Genomic DNA, 18190 nt, shown 5'->3' on the forward strand with positions numbered 1-18190 from the left:
TAACAACGGCTCTTGGTTAATCTCTTGCCAGTGGAGGAGCTTACCGAGCTTGACTTGGCCGAAGCAGAAGATGCAGCCGTCTGCACCGTTCACCACAGACTGGATGACCTCGGCGACCGTCCCTGAACACACCTCAGCCTGTAGGAACACACAGAGACAGCCCCCTCAGTCAATTCCGCCAAATCTAAGAAACACTGTAAATACACAGGCACGGAACAATGAATACGAAACAATATCCTGTAAACTTAACTCTTATTTGGCATTAGCTACACTCAAATCCAATTTGTGGTTTCAGTATTTTTCATCACTCAGGAGTGCGAGTGTGTGTTCATGCTTGTTTGAGTGTGCTGCAACGCGTGGCTCATTTTTGCAATCTGTTTCAGGATGGGTCCTCTGGGGCAAGGCTCCTGCAGCAGAGGCCCTCTCCCATACATCACTCTGCAAACAAGGCCTCCAACAGCAGAACAGCTTGCTGTTACTGGTAGCCACCAGCAGTGCCGTCCCAGCGGCACAATCAGGCAGCTTGGCCTCAGCTTTGCAACAGCAACATTTAGGCTTGAGCAGCAACTTACTTGCTCCAAGAAGCTGGTTGGATAGAAGATCTATGGCTCTCATGCTGAGAGGGCAAAACTGGTCTGCTCCCAAATCAGTATCGTAAACATGTATCTGACCTTTGCCTTTGATCTCAGTGGGTATGCCTGCTGTGGGCGGCAGAGGGCTGAGGTTACATATAGCTGTTCTATGAAAGGAGAGGTTGGATATAACTGTGGGGGATTCAAATTCATTCCCCAGGGGGCTTAAAGGCCCAGCTGTTAGGCCCACACTGGTAAGAATGCCCTCTGACCCAAGACAGGCATTTTTTTCCTCTAAGCCCATGGCCACACCCAGCCGGCATAAAGACATCCATTCGCCCTTGAGAGGCTGGATTCCAACACAACACCTTAAAAAAAACATCCATGTCACACACGCAGAAACACACATGTAGTACATCTCCCATGCAGGCCCTTACTTGTGAAGCCTCCTGGGTAAAAACAGCATCGAAGGCGAATATCTTTGGGACGGCCACCGTGGCGGACCTCCTGTGTCCTGAACTGGAGTGTGGGCTGGATGCGGGGTCGTAGAGGGTCAGCTGCTTCTTTCTGCTGTCCACTTTCAAGAAAGACTGTGACTCTGAGGAGTCGGCCGTCTCCAGAGATGGACAGATACGCATCATCACCTTCACCTGCACCGCCGAGTGAGACGGATAAAGGAAAACAGAAAAGGAAACGAGAGGATGGATTAGAAGGTGAGAAAGCATCAAATGTACAGACGAGTAAGGATACATTTTTCGGGTTCCAGCACAGAAAAGAAAAACCTACGGGCAAAGCTAAACGTATTTGACATACAGTGCACCATCAGAGCAAAGAGGAGAAATGTATGATTATGGAATTTGTAATATAGGTTATAGGCAGGGCCAGGTTCCTGGTGCTGTGAGCTCATTTTAAACACGACGGACCCTTAGACCTCACCTATAGCCACCCAGGGGCCAAGTGCTGTGTGCACTGAGGGTCATGTGTTCAACCTCCCTATCTTTTGGCAGCCCGAGGCCCCCCATGGGGACTGGCCCCTCTTCCCCGGTCCATGAGCAGGCATAGTCATAGGCATCCAAACAGAGCATGGCTCAGAAGTGTGCATTGACATCACATCCACGATGTCAGAGTTGATGGACATCGACAGTTGCCATGGTAACACTCAGTCTCACATCGACTGGCGAACCTGACGATGAACACGTCGGCTCGTGGTGTCGGCGAGAGGCAAAAAGGTGCGGACTGAAAGTTAGAGCGGAAAATGGTGGAAACAAATGTGTGTGAAGCGCCACGCTGGGGGATTATCCCTCCAGCAGGATTGCTTCTCTGGACTAGGAGCTGCTCACCAGCATGGGAGTGCAGGAGCATATGCCCCCCCCCCCCCCCCTCTTATTCCTCCTTCTCCTCTCCCCCACCTCTGTTGCCTGGATGGAAAATGGCGGATTCACATGAAGAGCCTCAAAATCTACCCTGTTGCATTCTGGGGCTTGGCATTCATAAAGTGACCGTACAGTCTGAACGCATTCCATAGGTCACGGTACAGCCCCATCGCGCCGGCATGTTACGCTAAAAGGGACGCCGGCTTATATCTGAAGGTGCTAATTCGGCACAGCTCTGACAAGCCCGCTCGTGTCTAACGTCATTGCCATGGTTACAGAAGTGAGGTCATTCCGCCAGTGGTGTATAGTGGCACCTCGTACAAACAATATCCATTTTATTTCACCATTTCCTGCGTCCACCATGCTGTACTGTGTGTGTGTGGTCTGTGCGGGTGCATGTCAGACTGTATTACATCTCTTTTTACAATCACCTTCCTTTGTAATCCTGACGCTCAATATTGTCTTACAATCTGATGGTCGGAAATACACCTCTACTTTATCTCCAAAGTCATGGCAGAAATATATCTGTGACTGACAGGAGACGTAAGCGGCTCTTGGGATATGAATAGCAGTCTTTGGAGTCCCTGTCATCCCCCTGAGTGTTTAGTGTTACGCCTCGCATGATGTCAACTGTACAGTTTCTATATCCTACAGTATATGTGATGGGAACTCAACCCTAAGCCATTTCAAAGCTTCTTGAAAAAGTACCCATAATGCCTCTGAGGCATTGAAATAAAAACCTTAAAATATCGCTAACTCTCTCTTCCCTTTTGGACACTCTGGGAGTCTCCATCTTCTTCACGCCTTACACAAAAAAGCCCATTCTTCCCACATATAGAATATAAATATTGCTCCAGACCCAGGCACCAGCAGTCTGAAACAATGTGACTGCAAATCCTTTTCTTTCAATGAGTGAATTCATCTTGCATTCTGCAGGCCAAGTGCAAACTGTCTTTGTCCTCCGCGGGGGGCTGTTATCGTGACCGACCTGTGCATATGTTCAGTGAATTACATTTGCTATGACATTTAAACCGGGCTTCCACACATGACTGCTGAGTCTCTGTCTACAAGACAGAGGCTACCAGGCCAGCTAATGTCTCCGTTTTATTTATGTTGGCAGAGATCAGATACTAGAGGCCACAGAGGATTGGCTACAGTATTTTCACACCTCTAACCCCGTGCTAATGGCCCTGTTTCTCTGTCCCTTGATCCCCCACAGAATCCATTAGCGTGGCTTGGCATTCCTCTATCCACTCAACTGTCTATGTCTGAAAGAACTGTGTCTAGGTCAAAAGTGGAAAAGTGGAAGTGACCCACATACGGTTCATGGAAACAAGACATTCACCTCAATCTTAAATTGAATATGAAACAGACGCAGGCAAAATCCAAACCATGTAGGAGACTGGAAATGTGATTGCAACTGTCATTCCGCAAGCAAAAGGAGAGAAATAGACACATTATCAACGAGAGCAATGCTTTACGATGAGAACACCTGAAAATCTGGCCTCATAGGCTTGGAACAATGTCATCAATCTTGATTTCTCCTTTAAAGCCAGCCCCTTCAGCTGCACAGATGTAGAGCGTACCTCAGGTCTGGGCTTGTGAATAACAGGTTTTTCATGAAGTCCTTGTGTCAATGGGAGATTTACAATATGTGGCGAAATCACAACCGTCTGGACACCTGGCAACAGAAACGAGCGCTTCCTATCCAGGTGGGATCTAATCTTGTTCTTCTGCTTGACAAATACAGGACGCTCGCTCAGATACACAATACCCAATAAACCACAGAGGAAGAGCGCTGTGTTTGTACAGCTTTGTTTAATGACTGTCCTATTTGATGCCAGCCTGACTTTCATCATCGCCACGGAGTTAGAAATCCTGCCGTTCAACGCAGCCGCAGATTTGAGGATTACAGCGTCGCTGTCGTTCTGTTCTCCGACAGAGGAACGCTGGCCTCACTGACGAAATGAATTCATGACATTCCAGGAGGCTTATCTGACTACATCTGCAAGGACCGGACCAGACGGCACGCTGCCTGTGGACCCTGCATTCCCCCCTTCCAATGGGGGTCTGTGTGTTTGTGTGTAGTTGTGTAGGGGGGAGTTTAATCATGCATTCAGCTTTCAGTATACTGATACAGGCCTGTTCTCACCTTTCCCATCCCCGGGTTCTCTTTCACTTTGGACACGGCTCGGAGCAGACATGGCGGGGCCGGGGGCGGCGAGACCTGCAGGGTGCCGCTGAAGTTGGTGGGGTAAATGGAGGGCTCCTGCGCGTGGAGCGGTGAAGGCTGGTGCTTCTTCCGCTTAGAGGACAGATTCAGCTTCTGAGCTGCCCTGGAAGAAGAAGAAGAAGAAAAGAGACGCCTTGAGGTTAAAGCTGAACTTTAAAGAGACGGAAAAAGAGAAAACACAGTTCCATACAGTTGTTCAAAGGCAAATCTTTTTTTCTCTCATGTGATGTTTACCCAGCCACAGGCCTTTGTAAGGGTGCCGCGAAGCCGTTGGCTGATCTCACGCTGAAACTGTAAAATAAAGGTCAACAGGCTCCTTTTAGTTCCACTAAAGAAAACAAAGTCAGCAGGAGAGCTAGGCAGCGCGCCAACTCTAACTGCTTTGTCTTCCAACTCCCACCTCACCTCCCCTACCAGGAAAGATAATGCTTCAGCACTCCACTTCAACGAGAGCAGACAGAGTGCTCTTAAACCTTGATTTTTGCAACAGAAACTGCAAATCAATAAGATAAATGATTACCTGGCAACTGTCTTTGCCTGCGGGGGATGAAACATAGGCTGTCGTAGGAGGAAGGCCCCGTATACTCGTGCATTCATCTTGATCAGACACAAAACATGACAGGTGAAGACCACTGACACACTGCCCCTCTGGGATGTAGTCATCATGTCTGTCTCTGTTACTAAAGGGGAGCAATTATGAGAGTGTTCCCCCATCATTTAACCCTCCTGTTACCTTTAGGGTCAATTTGACCCCATTCAATGTTTAACGTCGGTGTTCTTTGGGGTCAATTTGACCCCAGGCTGTTTTTCACTGTGTCAAACATATAAGAAATATCAACTTTTTTTTTATATTTAAAGGGCTATTTAGGTAGTCAACAAACAAACATAAAGTACCTCACACTTAAACTTGGGAAACAATATTAATTCTAATAATTTTCTGGAGGTTTTAATTGCTGGGGTCAAATTGACCCCAAGGGTAAAATATGTTAGTAAATGTGAAGATAACAGGAGGGTTAAGACAATGCTGGAGCATGAAGTGTTTGGAGTTTTGATCATTTAAATTAGACAATAAACTATAGCCCAGTAGTTGAGAGGCAGGTTGGTAAACTCAACTGTCTCCTCTTTCCATTAGTAGAACAACTGCCGGAGACGTTCTGCTGTGCTGGCATCGAACAGAACCCGCTGCTGTAACTGAATCCAGCTTTTTGACATTCCTCTAATTAAAATCCACTGTCATCCAGTCCTCTTGTCTCCAAAAGTCAGGACTAATGAGACATGCATCGGTCGCAGGCCAACTGAGTCCAGCACATGCGCTCCTTTGTGTCTAAACCCCTGTACCTCAAAGGACAGCGCCGATATCTCTGCACAGCATGCAGGAAATCAGGCCAGACTGAGAGTGGTTCCAGGTACAGCAGAGCCCTGGATCAGCTAACACCATTCCTGAGCTGGAAATTCAAGGTCAGGGAGGAAAGTAATACTCCAAGGAAATTCAAATGCTCTCAAATGGTTTTCGCTCGAGCAGTCGGATTTCAGAGCAACGCAGACGAGACAAAGACGCCGTTGTCAACGCGAAGGTACAAATGGCATCGGGAATGAAAACAATTTGGAGCGTGAGGTTAAAAGATGAGAAATCTGCAGAGCAAGGGATTTTTTTAAGAGAAGAAGCAGAGCATGCGAAAGAGCAGAAAAGGGCAGAACCGTGTGTGTGTCCTGGCGAGCAGCAGTGTGTTAATGGGCCAGCCTGAGCTCATTAGTCCTGCTCTGGGCTCCTCCGGACAGGACCGGGTGGGCTGCTGCCAGAAACACAAACCTCCTACCCTTCCCTCTCCCCGCATCTCGGAATGACAACCGCCCCCCCGCCCTCGTCTCCTCAACCCTCCCCTCTCCGCTGTACGCCCCCTGCAGCGACAGCCCAAGAGCACAATCAGGGAACACACTGCCGGCTGATGGAATAATTATTGCATCCAAGAGGGCGACGGGAGAAGGCTCTCCCCGGGGAGCTGCCTGTGTGATAGCGTGCGAGACGGATCGTGTGACTGGGAAAAAAAAGAGATGGAATAGTTGAATGTGAGATGGAGAGAAAGGGGAAACGACACCAGGGCGCACGTGGCCGCGTGTGACTGCGTGTGCGTGTCTGTGTGCGTGACTGTGCGAGTGCGTATGCGCATTTATGAGAGGCATCCGAAGCACAAGATAAATGAACCCACGTCCCTCCGTCTGCCTCACTCGGTCCCTCTCACCTCATTCTGTCTCTTTCCTCTTGCAGCGAAGAGATAAATGGAGCATCAGGAGTCACCATGCAGGGGGGGAAAGGCGCCACTATCCTGTACTGGTTTATAATGGCCTCTGCTGGTCAGGAGCGCTCCCGACCCAAAGCAGAGCCGGTAACCTTGAGGTTTAATTCATGCGGCACAATGAGCAGTGCGCGTGCTCTTCAGCGGAATGTGGAGAAAAAGGGATGATATTGATCGATTGCTTCACCACAAGCAAAAGTACAAAGGGAAATGAATTGCTTGACACTTTCTCTTCTTCCTTCGCTCTTCCTTCTCGCTGGCTTGCCCAACTATATGACCAGTCAATGGAAAATAGGCGGCGAGGAGAAGCTCTGATCCACCTGTTCACTCCATCCTAATGAAGCTGTTTCCCTACACAACTTAGTCTAAAGCAGACACCGTGCCTTTGATGTCAGTGAGCGTAAAGTTAGTACACAATACTCACACACCGGCGATGCTGTGTTGAGTGCTACACATATTACAGACCGAACCACGGGTTTGTTTGAGCATGCACCGATAAAGAGAATGATGCAATGGTGTACTTACAGCTCTTTCCAATCCATTATCTGGTTTATGCCTCGAGTCAAAAAACAGACAACTGATAGAGTTCAACTTTGCGGTCCATATCTGTGTTGTCACTCTTCTCCATCACTTGCACATTTGACACGCCGGCACAGCGGCCGAGGACAGAACGAGGCGGGGCCGCCGCTCGCTAGTCGGGGCACGGGGGGGGGGTCCTCTTTGCTCCGATCACAATCATCGAGGTTCCGCTTGATTTCACAGAGGTTTGTGAGAAGCTGGGGGGGCGGAGGGAGAACCGGGAGAAGGAGGCGGAGGCGGCATAGTAACTGAATGGAACAAGCGCCAGGTGGGGGAGGGTGGAGGTGGGCAGACCCTGCAGGAGGTTCACAGTGAGCTGTGCAGGTAGTCCAGAGGAGGTAAGGAGACGGTCAGGATGAGAAGGAGCACCTCCTCTGTTCATCAACACCGAAGAACCTCAAACTCTTTCACCTGAACAAACTTCAGAGATGCAAAAAAAAGCCCAACAGAAGCTTGCTCTCCAACTTTCCACTCCCCTCTTTCACATCACAATTCTGCATTCGTCCCACAGGCTGCACGGCTGTGTCTCATTTGGTAAATCCACTGCGCTGCGTCTGCAGGTCCTGGAGCCCGGGTCCTTCCCAGAGTCTCTGCTGCTCACAAGAGGACGGAGGGAGACGCAGCACGCTGGGCTGAGCGGGAAGATTTCCTCGAGGAGAATTCCTACGACTGTTCCGCCTCTCGGTCCTTCTCCTGCTCTCGGAGAAATGCTGGCAGCTGTCCTGCCGCGTCTCTCTCTCTCTCTCACACACACACACACTCCCTCCTCTCTCCCTCCCTGCCGCCCTCCTCTCTCTCTCTTTCTTTCCTCAGCCCAGCCCCTTTTCCCTCCGATTGCCAGACGAGGTGTCAGCGCTCGATTGCTGGCTGCTCACGGCGCAATTTGTGAGTATTCTCTTTCTCTCTCTCTACCCACACACACACACAGACACACACACACACACACACACACTCTGTCTCACACAAACCCCAACACACACACACACACGTATGCCCCCACCACACGTCACATGAATACTTAATGCATACAGAAGCCTTCTCTTCTTTTAGGGTCCCACACTTCAAACAGATTTGGTTAGTATGCCTCCAGTGCACGCACGAGCACGAGGGTGCGTGTGCGTGTGTGCGGCGAGTGAGTGTACACTTGCAGATTTGAGTTTTCTTTCCCTCTGTTGAGGGATGGAACTATAGCCAGATGAATGAAAGTGTTATTAATCATAAGGAGCGGCACAGAGATAAGGAGAGATATACTTAAGAGCAGAACGATGGATCGCCTGAGTGAGCGACGCTCTGATTCAATCGTAGAGCTGAGAGAGATTTTAAAAAAAGAGTGCGAGCAAAGGAGAGAAGGGGAGAGGACAAACAATGAACAGATGACATCTTAGAAAGACGGATTTATGCTGGCTGGTGAGAGAGAGTGCAGTCAGTCAATGGTCAAGGGTAAAAAGGGGAATGAAAGCACGTGAGTGGGCGAGCGCCGGGGTGAGAGTACCCTGTATTCCCTGGGCTGCCAATTTACCAGTAAACCCTCTCAGCCGGCCTTGTTTGAAAGGCTGCTGCTGCGGCTGCAGAGTGCCCACTACGACAGAGCGGCAGCCAGAGTGGGTGTGAGACTCGCCAGATGAAAAGCACATTCAACACAAACCCACAGCAAGCGCTCTCTGCCTCTCTCGCTCTGACACAGTGCCCCTCGTGTGAACTCTGCCGGATTACATTTTAGTGGCAAAAGAAAAAGCGGGGAGAAAAAATAACACCCACCGCCGCCTCCCTATTTAGAGAGCACAGCGTACCGCCGTAATGAAGCCGTTTGATATATCACGTAACCTTTATCTCCCTCCTTGCCACAGCATGCTTACCTCTGATTTTCTGCAGTGTGTCCAGATGAATTTGCCTGAGGTGGGCTTATTCTAAAGAGCAAGGGAAAGAGAAGTCTCCCGAAGCTTTGCCACGCGCTACTTTTACACCCAATCCCTTTGAACCGTGACTGGAGACGGTCGATGAGTACGGGACAATACTAATGCGGACATCGGTCACCCTGGCAGTGCAACCGGTCATTACTCTCGCGCTCATTGCGGCTACCTTTATTGTGATTTCAAGTGTTATACATCAAAATGACGTAACGCCACATTTGGAGTCGTCCTGATAGCCTCTACGCTCTATCACTGTCTCCTTCTGAATAGACTTCAGGGACAGATAATGATTGGAATATATATATATAGTTGAGCCAAAGCAAGACGGATGTAAAATTAAGGACGGTTTGGAATAAAAGGTCTCCCGGTGCCTTTGTTCAAGGGTGGACATCTAGATTCCTTCCTGAGCTCTAAAGGGAGTGACAGTGAGGGAAGAGGAGGGCGATGGCTGGCGAACAGGCAGAGTTTGCCTAATGTTTCAGAAGCTTCACTTTGGCTCGCTGCCAATAACCGCTCCAGCCCTCTTTTCAAGCTTTGTCAAATTAACAAGAGAAATCCTTCTTCCCCAGAGAATCATTAGCTGGCGCATCCATTTGCTTGTTTGTGCACATTTGTCTCTGTTCTCCAGGTGGCTCTACGCCTCTTCAGGTTGCCCCTTTCTGTGGCTAATTATCATGTTTGCCACATTTATTATATCCGGACATTTTCTTCCTGTGATTCTCCTTTATTTTCTGCAGACAAGATAAGGCGACTCTGACCATTCATGCGGGGATCAGATCCGTGGGTCCGATATCAGACCCCCCCCCCCAGTGAATCAGCTTCCCTATGCTGCTGATTAGCAGGTCGGCATAGCTCTTCATGAATGCAGGTGGGAATACTGGGCTCCGGCCAGCTTCCTCTACACCATTCAAGGATAATGACTACAGCACAATGAGTCAGGCTGGCACGCTGCTGCATGGAGACATTCAGAATGAAATCACGAACTCGGCAGTCAAGGCATTTGTGAGATTTGTGGAGTGGACGGTGCATGAAACCACGTAGTCGAGTGCTGGAGACACTGCCAAGTCCAAAATGCCATATCAGCAGATTATCATGATTATTTGTGCTGGATGTATGTTGGTCTTTCAGGTGAGGTGCTCTGTTTTTGAGTCATATAATAATCAATAGAAAACCTCCCCAGAGCTAAAATCAGTACACACTGTCTTATTGATGAGCTGCCCTTGACACGATCAAACAGCCCTGTGCCCCAGAGGCGTGGGGGGGGGGGGGGGTAACATACATCCACCACCTGAGTTCAGTTGAAGCAACAGCACCAGATTCAATGTGCAGAGAGACGTTTCTGCACGCTTCGCCGATTATGGTTTGGATTCAAACAAAATCTGCATCTGAATGGCCGCGGTCAGCCGCAGCTTAGCGTCAGTGGTGCTTAAGCCCCGATGACATCAGCCTGTGAACACACACGGTTTCATGTGGCACACAGATGAGGGGAAATGATGTCAGTCTCTGCCAGCCAGCAGTGGCCCATCCACACGAGATTTACTAGCGAGGTCAGGGCGGCGATCATTAGAGACGAATGCTCCCTCACTATAAAGCGTTTTCCCAGAGTCATTGTAGACACGTCTAAATGGGTCAGTCAAGACAGTTTGTTGTGAGTGTCAGCATCCACCAGATTTATGGCCATTCTTGTATAAATATATGCATTACGCTCAACACTAAAAGCACAGGCGGTCTCTATCATAGGCTGTGTTTTGAAAATAACCAAGAGCTATGCGGATTCTGGTGACCTGAGACACAGCATTAGGCACATGGGGACAATAACAGAGGCACAGGCTGTTGAATGTATGACACGGCTGATGCGAGCCTCCTGTGTGGCGCTGGGGTTTAGTCTGGTAATGAGCCTGTCTCCTCTCGAAAGTCGCCCTGCAATCAAGGTGCTGTAAACATGCATTTTTCTCACTTCGTCTCCTCTACCCTAAATCACTCAAAACAAAAAAAGCCCGAGGCTGAAACATCCAGAACACAGTGATTGATCTCGGAATGCGGTTCAACGAATGTTAATTGTTGCAAAAAATGTGCAATTTTACGTCCCGAAAGAGAAGAAACGTCTCCGACCTGGCGATACAGGAGCAGACATCCCCCTCCGTGCAGTGTTGTTATCTTATCATTCAGATGAGAATCGACCAAAACCCAGATCTTTCCAGTCAGTTTGGAAAATGTGTTTCTTCTCTCCTTCAGCAGCCGCAGATACATTAAAATGGAAGAGTGAACCGACAGGCTTATCCGGCTGTCAGTTGAATCTTATCAAGCCAAAGCTCTGAAGCTTTCAACTGACTGGCAGCACGTGTCCTGCCTGTTTTAATAGCGGTCTGGAGGCAGAGCGCCTCTCTCCCGTGTCGGTTTACACAACAGCAGTCTGCAGGAAGTGGCCAAACACCTGCAGGCTAAGATTTATACTCTTTCTGTAAATCCTTCAGAAATAGATAAACTGATCCCCGCTAAGCCAATCAGCTATGAATATGATGTCCAGTTAGCGGGGCAATATTTGGATATTGGCACCCCGTGAACACATTGGACTCAGGCTTTTTAGAAAAGGTCTTTGTTCCAACAAGGTGTTCAACAAGCCTTTGTCCCTGCTCAGTGTCTGGCCTTGGACACAGAATACCAAATGGGGCATCATTTGTGAGCCGACTGCTGACTGCCCAAGGCTGCACGCACATCTTCACCGAGGCAAACCCCCGGCCAATTAGGTAAGGCCAAATGCATTCATGTAACATCTGTGAGTACAATGTGTTGTCATAGAAAAGAAAAATCTTCTCCACAAAAATTGGTGTTGCCTTGTGCAACTGATTTGTCGTATTCATGTTTCAATGCGGATTCAAAGAGCGCTTCTGTCGGAACAAGAGAGAAACACGCAGCTGAGTCAAATCCTAAATTCTACCTGGGATTTAAAAAACCTGTCACGGTCTCCTCAAAACTCTTCTGAATCATTCTGCGGACTGAGGTGGAGAACAAGGGTTTAGGGCATCCTCCGGGGAATTGCTTGAATAACGGGGGGAGAAAGGAAGGGAGAAGAAAGCCGTGCGGAGGCGATGGAATAAATAACAAATTAGAGATCACTGAGATGCAGTAGGGGAAGGAATCTCCAAATACAGCCAGGAAGAGGAAGGAGGAAGACAGACAGAAAGAAAGAGGCAGTGAGGGAGGGAGCAGCCAAGTCCTCTCTCCGATCAGTAGGCCTGGCTCTGTGCCAGCGAGGCGCTGTCCATGAGGAGGGAAATCATTTTCTGCCTGAGAAGGAAACAGGAAAAATGATCGTTGGTGCTATGCCACAGCCAGCTCGGAATTGCTTTATTCCCAAGGATGGGAATCCCCAGTCGGCCAAGAATAAATGGAACAGTTGGCACCAGAAAGTGAAAAAAACTCATCGATATTCAAGAAAGTCTCTTTTGGTGTTACAGTATAGCTGAGTAAGCAACAGTGGGTTTAAAAGCATCTCCGTCATTCATTTGAATTTGCCTTGATATGTCAAAGGAACTATGTTAAGCGGACGTGTCATCTGTGCCAACAGATTTGCAAAGGGCTGAGCAAAGAGGGGGCTCTGTGTCTGTGCCAAGGTCAAACCCCCATTGATGGAGGAGGGAATATTGTTGGAGTGGGTGTCAAACCCTTCTTGTGGTAACACTGACATCCGGTGTTTCTTGTGTTTATCTGCCTGTAAAGCGTCTCCAGACAGCCCACACAGCCCCACACAGGAAAGGCTACTAATCTCTCTGGGGGTCTTAAATTGGGGGCTTAAGGAGGGCTTAAGACGAGCAACGGAAGGACATTCAAGAGTTAAAGTCAGAGTCTATAATTCTATTTACACTTTGTTTAATTGTTCTTGCATTAGCTCTGCGGGAATCATTTGCTAGTCAATGAGATGAAGGGGCCAATTTAAGGCCTCTAGAGGAAATAATTGGAGATACCGGCAATGGCGGTCATAAGGTCCTCGAAGTAAAATCTCGAAGCAATTGACCCGAACTTGTTTGCGAGAGGCTCCCAGTAAACTACCGCCTGGGATGCGAGCGGAAAGCGCACAGCAATCACCTCGAAATTGGTCCAGGCAGCAAAAAATTAAAAAAAGTCTTGGAAAAAAATCCACTTTTCAGCTGATGGGTGACAGATGATAATGAAGACTTGTTCCTCCTTGCTCTGCAGACTGCAGCCTCCCCAGCCCTGGCACTGCTGACAAAGATTAACAGCTGCTTTCATCTCTTCCGGTGCATTTTCGCTCTGCTCCTCAGACACCGCTTCAGGTATTCTGTTGCGCTTCTCTCCAAGGCTGCAATAACTAGAATAACTTCACTCTCTCAATACAAATGTTGAACTCCGATTCACCCGCCATCCCACCCACGTCTCGCCTTGAAAACCCCGGGGAAAGATGTTCCGCTCCGCGGAGAAGAGCTCTCGGCGTCGAGTCATCGCCGACTGAGTGACATTCCCCCGCCCGCCGTCCTGGACGGCGCGCAGTGGAGACGGATATTTGATATACACGAGACAAATGAGGACTATTAGTCACACGAAATGCCCCCCTCGTCAAATATAATGTCCTCTTAGATGAATACATAACACCGTATCAGAATTGGGAATACCGTATTAGTCATTAGGAGAATGATGAGTGTGGGAGAGACAGACAGAGATGGAGAAAGCCAACAGACTCCTGCTCGCCTCCTCTTCTTCATTAATCACTTGCTGCCAGGGTAAGACACCGAGCGATTATTTATTTGCACTTCTCCACACAGAGGCTATCACAACAAACAGGCCCGCAGGCTGCTGAGAACATTTGGGAGTGATTAATCAGTGAGCCGTTCGGAGACGCTGAACGCAGGGGGAGGGGAGTTCAAACACGTGTTTCTTAATCTTTCATCTATATTCAAGTCAATGGGCAACCGCACAAAAAATCAGAGGGCGTCCAAGTCAGGCGAAATGAGTCAGAGAGACGACCACGAAACCAGATCTGGGAAGAGACGATGAAGTGACCCGTCTTAAGACGGAAGGAAGACACAGTGATTTGGATCAATAACGACATCACAGAGTGTGTATAAAAAAGGGGAAGACTAATCTAACTGCATGAGCACATGTGTCCCCGAGAACAGCCGCTAAGACGTTAGTGACGACAAGCGCATTCTTCAAGTGAAGCAGTTTATCCTGTATCACACACTCGTGAAGTCGACCGCAGACGTGACACACAGCAACGCTCACTGGGCCTCGTAGAGCGTGTGGGGATAATGGGATTTCTAGCACGCTGCAGCTGGCTCTCACGTGCTGGGTCGCGAACCGATTACAGGCTATCATCCTCTCCGCGGAAGACGTTTGGCACGAGGACGGCGGGGAAAAAAACACAGAGGAGATCAATCACCCTCGCTACTTTAAGTTTCGTACAGTACGGATTTGCACGTGTCCAAAAAGAAAAGGTCGCGGCGGGCATAATATCCGACTTAATAACTATTAATCTTGACTAATTCTCGAGTCAAAAGCAGATTGTGGATTCAATATAATGGGGAATATGTACTAGAAGCAGTTTTATGACCCCCCCCCCCCGGTGTCTTAATATGGATCGTTATGTTTTTATTGCACCAGTCAACAGCGAAGCCAAAGGTTACTTTTCTACATTTGCAGATAATAAACTCAACAAAGCACAGTATGTTTCATCAGCCTCATCAGTACTATAACTCCTTTTTTAAATCCCCACAATTGTCATTTGGCCCCACCAGCTGAGCTACCCCTTGATGGAGATTTAAAAAAAGAAAGGAAGCAGCGTGATGATGCTGAAAGGCTTCCGCCATTACGGCTGATGAGGTAAACGCTAAACCACCTGTCCTGACAACGGCCTCATCCTCAGCGGGAATATGATCTCCATCTATAAAAGCTGGCTCCTTCCCCTTGACAAACACAAAGTGCACACGTGTGTCTGAAATATTAAGCCGAATGTTTTGGGAAATCAACCTATAACCAGTGATTAGGCAGCTATTAGTTACTCCTGTCCAATAGAAGGCCCGGCTGGTGCTTCAGAAGCCCCGCCAGGACCCATCTTTGTTTCTCTGGGTTGAGAGACATAAAGGCAGCTCATGGGAGCAGAGGCCACAGGCTCTATTCTGCATCTGCACACAATGGGTCATAAAATTCCTCACCGTGTATTCCCCGCCACTCGCTATTGCAATTGGCTCTCTCATTCCTCACACTGTGTCTCGGCCACAATGCAGAAGAGACGCCATAGAAAGTAGCCTCCATTTGCATGACACCTTTCACTGAGGGACACTAAAGAGGTTTAGATGGCATCCGTCTGCCCCCACAGGCCCGATGCCTAATATCCATTAGCGGAATGGGGATGAGAGAATTTAGCAGAGTCGAGCGGGATAACCACACATTAATGTGCTGATCACGGAGCCCTGTGGGCGGCGAGCAGAGCCATTATCCAGTCGGGGAATGCCCGATGTGGGAAGGCGAGGCGAGAAGGAAATAGATTAAAGCTGAGGGCGGGACTTCTCCTGCCCACATTCAACTAGTCGCACACAACCTAGGCGTTCCGATCGTCCCCACCAACGTACTGAGAGACAAAGGCCGCCCTATGTGAGGTGACAAGCCTCCAGGACAGAGGTCGGGGCTTCACATCCTCTCGTTTCTCTGCTCATGAAAGGAATCCGTCAGGAGTGGATGGCAGTGCGTTCCCCTCTCCCCACAGGGCTGAGTGCACGTGGACCCCGGGTGAATGCACTGGCTTGAGTCAGCGCTTCATCTCATTGTTTGCCGGCCCTCCCTCCACTGTCCCCCCGGAGGCTATATGAGTGGGCCAGACCGACTTCCTGACTCAGGGGTTTATTTGGGGGGGACAGGGGAAATGGCAGAGAGGTTATCCCTCACGCAGGCTGACACCAACACTCTGCTTCTCCTTCCTCTATTACTGGAGCTGGTTAGGTTGTAATAGTTTATTTTGATAACATGTGCAGAGGTCTTATGCTTTAAATTAATACATATAGAACTAGAATGGGCACTCGGTAGAGCGCATACCATCACATATCACAAGATTGGGCATTGAATTATGAACATGTTGGCATTAGTTGCATGCCAATTGGATATAAATTGAAAGAAGATGTTGACCTTTTCATGACCTTGACCATGACCTTTGACCCGATCGATCCCAAAATCTAATCAAATGGTCCCCGGATAATAACCAATCATCCCACCAAATTTCATGCGATTCGGTTTAATACTTTTTTACTTATGCGAATAACACACATACAAATAAATAAATAAATACATACATAAATACACCGATCAAAACAGAACCTTCCGCATTTTCAATGCGAAGGTAAAGATATTATAAAAGAAAATATTAGGGAGAATATAGATATTGTTATTAATGTATTATGAAGCATAGGGGTAATGTTTACTCGATGCACATGTAAATGGCAAGAATTAATGTATGTTGCATGAAAGTGACTTTAATGCGGACAATAACAAGACGGGACTTTTATTGTGAAAATACTTGTTTAGCGACTTGACCGGAAGTGACGTTTTGACCCGGGGTTCAGTGACATTCGACCCCTCCATTGTTCTAGCGGGACTTTGAACCAATCACGAGGTGTTAAAGGCTGGACTCACCTTTAATAATAATAATAATCATTTTGTGGCAGCTGTGTCTGATTTGGCCGCCACCTGGTGTTTGGCCAGCACCAAGGATCCGCCAGACCGCAAGAGGTTTGGTTCAACGACATCTTTATTCGTCACTCACACGACACCGAGCAGACCGCAAAACACGTGCCTCTGCTCACCTTCCCCCTCCACTCTCGAGTGGCAGCTTTTATAAGGGTGGCCTCGGCTGCTGAGTGATTGCCAATCACCAGCAGCCGAGGCCAAATCAGACACAGCTGCCACACATTTATTTTATATAGCGCTTCTCTAGACACTCGAAGTCGCTTTACCTTTGAGAGTGAGGATTGGCTGATTTTGAGTCTAAGACTTTGTGGATTAGGGAGAGCGCTCTCTTCTACAGGTACCCCGACGCCGGAAGGCTGGACCTGAGGAGCCGGACGACTAAGACCACGATCGAGAGGCCTTGAATGTTTGTTTTACACTTCCTGCCATTAAATGTTGATAACTTAATTCACGCGCGTCCGGAAGCCTGTTTTCCATCATTTGCGAAGTGCCCGGTTTCAGAACATCCTTATAAACTGTTTGCCATTCAAGTGATTCTACACTGCCTGCCCCAACAGTGCCCGTCACCCCGGTGGTGCAGAGGCACATCGCGATCCCAAAAAAGGCACAGGGCGATACTCCAGCTGTGAAGCTAACACCGATTTTCTGCAGAACAACACACAGAATCCAAATCATGCACTATTCAGTCTATACTCCTGTGCATCATACATTATATAAGAGGCCCTCCGGCTGACTGGACACGCTTGTTCCTCTGCCAAGGTCCAATACAGTACAGAGCAAATCTCTATCTCTATATCAGAAAGAAAAGATGTGTGTTTACGCAACAGTCATGGAGGATTGTGAGTCAGACGGAGGAGGAGGAGATGCATGAGGGTAGTGGGAGGTATCTACCGGCTGAGGATCCCTGAGGCTGCATGACCAGGCTGGATCTCCATCAACACCTCAGTCTTGACGGCGCCCGACGGGCCTCGGATAGAATCGCACCTGAGCTTATCTACCGGCTGCAGCCCCTTCGTGGCCTCAGCTGGTGCCGCCGCTGCGCGGAGGCAGCCATTAGTCAGCCTGATTATGGCAGGAGAATGCCAGCTGGTGTTTTATTCAACAGTACACAAAGACAAATACCACAGAGCAGCTCAACCATCCCAGCTACCACCCCCTCAATACTTATGATGAGCCATTCGCTGCCCCCGGGCGTGTGTTGCTCAGATTCAACAGATTGATAGGAATCAATTTTCATTTGTCGGGCTCTGGAGCTCGAGGCAGTATTAACATCTCGGCTCCGCCGCGGCCGTTTCCTCAAAATGCGGCGAGCGTTTCAGCAGTATGTTGTTCTGCCACGCTACACATTCTGCTCACACTCTCGCTCTGGCGGAGGAATCCATCTCGCTGCGGCTTGACAACAAAACCATTACCCTCTCACCTCCAGGGAGAGAAATCCAGTCCAGCTCCAACTGCACAAAACTGCACAATCCACAGAGCGGAAAGCAGAGAGCGACGCCGAGAGCAAGACAAAGGGAGAAAAGACAATAGCTGC

General features: G+C 48.7%; 1 protein-coding gene across 2 annotated transcripts in view; it reads right to left on the reverse strand.

Moving 5' to 3' along the window:
* The window catches only part of kif26ab (kinesin family member 26Ab), a 68414-nt gene that overhangs the window by 12238 nt on the left and 37986 nt on the right, over positions 1-18190 (reverse strand). For both annotated transcript variants that reach the window (XM_056427110.1, XM_056427111.1), the window contains 3 exons: positions 4098-4281; positions 1010-1222; positions 45-138 (listed from right to left, as the gene is read on the reverse strand). In XM_056427110.1, the coding sequence (XP_056283085.1) occupies positions 45-138; positions 1010-1222; positions 4098-4281 (491 nt within the window). The remainder of the gene's footprint in view (positions 1-44; positions 139-1009; positions 1223-4097; positions 4282-18190) is intronic.

This window comes from Pseudoliparis swirei, chromosome 11, assembly GCF_029220125.1.
Source record: "Pseudoliparis swirei isolate HS2019 ecotype Mariana Trench chromosome 11, NWPU_hadal_v1, whole genome shotgun sequence".
Classification (NCBI taxonomy): Eukaryota; Metazoa; Chordata; class Actinopteri; order Perciformes; family Liparidae; genus Pseudoliparis; species Pseudoliparis swirei.